The sequence below is a fragment of the Tupaia chinensis genome, unplaced genomic scaffold (assembly GCF_000334495.1).
Source record: "Tupaia chinensis unplaced genomic scaffold, TupChi_1.0 Scaffold144472_1, whole genome shotgun sequence".
Classification (NCBI taxonomy): domain Eukaryota; kingdom Metazoa; phylum Chordata; class Mammalia; order Scandentia; family Tupaiidae; genus Tupaia; species Tupaia belangeri.
The window spans coordinates 448,914-453,022 of NW_006204331.1; the positions used below are offsets into that span (position 1 = coordinate 448,914).

At 65.5% G+C, this 4,109-nt stretch overlaps 1 protein-coding gene across 4 annotated transcripts in view; it reads left to right on the forward strand.

The window, feature by feature from the left end:
- Positions 1–3,850, forward strand: part of BIRC7 (baculoviral IAP repeat containing 7) — a 6,010-nt gene extending 2,160 nt beyond the window's left edge. Inside the window, exons 2-7 of one of the 4 annotated variants that reach the window (XM_014583662.1) lie at positions 752–851; positions 1,144–1,222; positions 1,310–1,355; positions 2,708–2,813; positions 3,037–3,235; positions 3,524–3,850. In XM_014583662.1, coding sequence (XP_014439148.1) covers positions 752–851; positions 1,144–1,222; positions 1,310–1,355; positions 2,708–2,813; positions 3,037–3,235; positions 3,524–3,820 — 827 coding nt within the window. In that variant the 3' untranslated portion in view covers positions 3,821–3,850. The remainder of the gene's footprint in view (positions 1–751; positions 852–1,143; positions 1,223–1,309; positions 1,356–2,707; positions 2,814–3,036; positions 3,236–3,523) is intronic. The other 3 variants (XM_006167042.1, XM_006167043.1, XM_006167044.1) reach the window with 3 other exon arrangements.
- The last annotated feature ends 259 nt before the right edge of the window (positions 3,851–4,109 follow it).

Here is a 4,109-nt window from a genome sequence, read left to right on the forward strand (position 1 = left end):
GGGGGCCCCCCGGGAGGGGTGACATCCAGGGCCAGCCCCCCCCCCAGAACTGGCGTTGGAATGTACCTTCGGCCCCTGCTGGCCGCTGCCGGGGGAAGTGGGGCCTCGGGCAGGTAGACAGACAAGGGAGTGCCCCAAGACCAGCCCTGGCACCAAGCTGGCATCCAAGGGGCAGCCCCCCTTCATCTTGCCAGAAATCCTGGGGAGGTGGTGACTGGGGAGGGCCCTTCTGTCCCTGAAGCACCACAGTCACCGCTTTCCCACCCCTGGCCCAGTGACAGTGGGAAGCCGGGGGAAGTGGGGCCTCGGGCAGGTAGACAGACAAGGGAGTGCCCCAAGACCAGCCCTGGCACCAAGCTGGCATCCAAGGGGCAGCCCCCCTTCATCTTGCCAGAAATCCTGGGGAGGTGGTGACTGGGGAGGGCCCTTCTGTCCCTGAAGCACCACAGTCACCGCTTTCCCACCCCTGGCCCAGTGACAGTGGGAATGCCAGCTCAGTCCTTTCTGGAAGGCGCCAGTCTGTCCGCCCAGCCCTAGGCATTGTCCCCTTTGGCCTGGGAGACAATGTGACCACCAGACCCTCAGCGGGTGCCGAGCCATGCCCACACCAGCCCAGTCCCCCCACGAGCTTCCTGGGAGGAGAAAGCACCGGAAGCACCCCCAGCCCTCAGCCTTGTCGTGCCTTGTCGCAGCCGTGGGCGGTGGGGGGGGATGTGCTGGGGTCAGGGCCCACATCTCTGCTGTACCTCAGGCCGGCAGGACAAGGTGAGGTGCTTCTTCTGCTACGGGGGCCTGCAGAGCTGGGAGCAGGGGGACGACCCCTGGATTGAGCATGCCAAGTGGTTCCCCAGGTATGCGATGGGCGATGAGTGATGGCCACGGTCAGGTGTGAAAGCAGGGGGGCTGGCCCAGATCCTCCAGGTCTCCCCCCTCCCCAGTCCCAGGGCATTGGAGGTCCCTCTGGGGGGCCTCTGGGGCACGCATGCTTCCACAGTGACTTCCTGGAAAACAGCCTGCCCAGCACGTGCAGACAGGCAGGGAGCCCTGGGCCCACTGCAGGCAGAGTCCACCCCACGGGGCTCGCGGGCGGGGTGCCTGGCCAACAGCCCCACTCTGTCCACAGCACAGGAACTTTTTCCTTAGGTGTCAGTTCTTGCTCCAGTCCAAAGGGAGGGCTTTCGTCCACAGCGTCCAGCAGTCTCCCCCTCACCTCAGCTCCTGGGTGAGTGCTGCCTGCCCCGAGGGGCCTCAGGGCTGGTCGCTGTGGGCCTCCTCTTACTAAGACAAAATGTTCTCTGGCCCCTCCCAGGGCCTGTGGGAGGAACCTGAAGACGCCGCCCCCCACACCCTCTCCGGTGAGAGCACATCACAGCCCATGCCACTTCCTAGCCACCATCCCCCTATGCTGTGGCCAAGGCCACTGGGTGTCCACCTTCCCTGGGGAGCAGGGAGAGTGAGGCCACCTGGCAGGGAGTGAGGCTACTCCCTGGGGCTGCCATGTACTGTGCACATCCACAGCACTGCCCTGTGCTCCCGAGCGGGTCGGTGTGGGCACTGGCTGCCCCGGGGGTGCTGCCAGCGCTCCCTCTGGAAGCTGACTCAGCTGCAGCCACAGCCACAAACACAAAGCCTGGGAGGGACTGGGTGCTGAGTTGGCCCCGGGGCGAGCCCAGGGCCTCTGGAGCATAGTCTCCCAGGAACTCGAGGGGCCCAAGGGGTGGGGGAGTCAGACCCTCTTCTTCCCTCCACTTCTGACATTGGCAAGTGACTTCTGAGCCACAGTGCTTGGGTGCGGGTGTCCAGGTGCAGGGTACCCAGGTGCAGGGGTGCCTGGGTGCAGGGTGCCCAGGTGTGGGGCACCTCGGTGTGAGGTGCCCGAGTAAAGAGTACCCAGGTGCGGGATACCCAGGTGCAGGGGTGCCCGGGTGTGGGGTGCCTGGGTGTGGGGGTGCCTAAATACGGGGTACTCAGATGCAAGGTGTCCAGGTGCAGCATGCCTGGGTGTGGGGTGGGGTGCCCAGACGTGGGGTGTCTGGGCACAGTGGTGCCCAGGTGAGGGGTTGCCTGGGTGCAGGGTGCCTAGGTGTGGGGAGCCTGGGTGTGGGAGTGTCCAAGTACAGGGTACCCGGGTGCGGGAGTGCCCAGGTGCAGGGGTGCCCAGTGCCGGATGTGGGACTGGAAGGACCACGTGGTGCCCCCAGTACAGCGCCTGGCCCGGGAGGCCCACCGCAATAGCACATAGCCCCACCTGCGCCCAGGGCCCCCACAGACAGGATCTCGGAGCACAGCCCTCTGAGAGGGCCCGACCCTGTGATGTGTCCCCGTGGCCATGGCAGACTGGCCCCTGGTAGGGAGGGTGGCCCCGGCCTCTCTCGCCCTGCCTCGCAGCCTCCAGGGTAGTCAGGTGGTAGAGGTGTGGGCCGTGCTCCCTGGGCTCTGACCAGAGCCTGATGCGGTGCCGGTGCTGAGCAGGAACCGTGCGGGTACAGCTGGGTGGTGCCCGCCTGGCCCTCCCCGCTTCCTGCCCTCACCCGTGTGCTCTGCACACAGTGTCTGTGGCCCCCAAGGGAGGCTGGCTGGGACTGGGGGCTCCTTGACGATTCCTCAGGAAGATGCGGATCCTGCGTGCTGGGGGAGGGATGCCCTCCAATCTGCAGCCCTAACTGAACCTCACCAGCATCTGGGTCAGGCCTTGCTGTCTCTCCAGGCCAAGGCTTCACGTCCATTCTACCTGCCCACAGCTGCTGTCCACGAGGGCCCCGAGCTGCCCACACCCTGTACAGAAATCCAGTCCGAAAACGCCAGGGAGCCAGGTGCAGGCAGGGGTTGGGTAGGGCCAGGATCCCCTCCTGCATCCTGGGCCAGCCCTGAGGGGAGGCAGACGGCACTGTGGGGCTGGTCGACTTTGACATCAGGCACCTGGGGCTCTGCCCACCTCCCGCCATGAGCCAAACTGAGGGTGGGGGCGAGGGTCACAGGCTGCACTGGGCGGAGCCCGCCCAGTCAGTCCGAGGGTGCGGTGGGTCTCACACCCAGGAGCTGGAGATGCGGCGGAGCAGCTGCGGCGGCTGCAGGAGGAGAGGACCTGCAAGGTGTGCCTGGATCGGGCCGTGCGCGTGGTCTTCGTGCCGTGCGGCCACCTGGCCTGTGCCGAGTGTGCGCCCAGCCTGCAGCTATGCCCCATCTGCCGGGCGCCCGTCCGCAGCTACGTGCGCACCTTCTTGTCTTAGGCCAGGTGAGGCCCCCCATGTCCTCCTAGCTGGAGCCAGGCTGCATGTCACACTGCCTCGGCTCCCTCGCACGCGAGTCCCTCCTGCCACAGCACCTGGTGATGGGGCCGCGGTTGGGCACGTTGAAGGGTGTCTGCCGGGCACACTGCAGTCGGGGTGTGCCCTGTCCAGCTGGGCACACAGGGCTGCAGCAGGCCAGGTAGGCTCGGGAGGTGTGCGTGGGAACATAGCAGGCCGGGTTGGGTCTACCCCAGCAAAGACAGGCTCAAGTGAGGCATGAACCCCAATTACAGGAGAACCAGTGGGCGGGGGCAGGAGCCCCAGCTCTCAGCTCTCAAGAGCCTTGGAACCCCCAGAGGCACCTGAGGGCCCATCTGGTGGGTGAGCACTCACCGTCACCTACCCCATCCCGCCTTCTCCCTTCAGTTCAGGCTCCGCGGCTCAGGTGCACTCCTGCCCATCGGCTCACACGGAGCAGGGCTCTACCGAGGGTGGCTGCACTGGCACCCACTGCCGACCAGCTCGACTCCCAGATGGGAGCCCCCGTGTGGAGGGTGGGGGCAGTTTCACTGCACCTGTTCAGATGTTAGTGCAGAGCAATAAAGTGCTGGCTCCCTGGAGAGTGCGCAGAATGGCTTTCTGGGCTTGGCCTTTCCCACCCGCCCCCAAGGCAGGCCCTGCCCTGCTCACATCCCAGAGCCCCTCCTCTTCGGAGGAGGCCCCTTTCCCTGTTCTCTGTATTTGAAGGACTTTTAGAATGGACTAGTCTCAAGGCATCAGCCTGTGGCCTGCTGATGAAGACGACTGAATTGCACATGATCCACTGTGTGGTTCAAGTCCTGGACCTGGCAGCTTGCAACACACACCAGTTGCATGTAT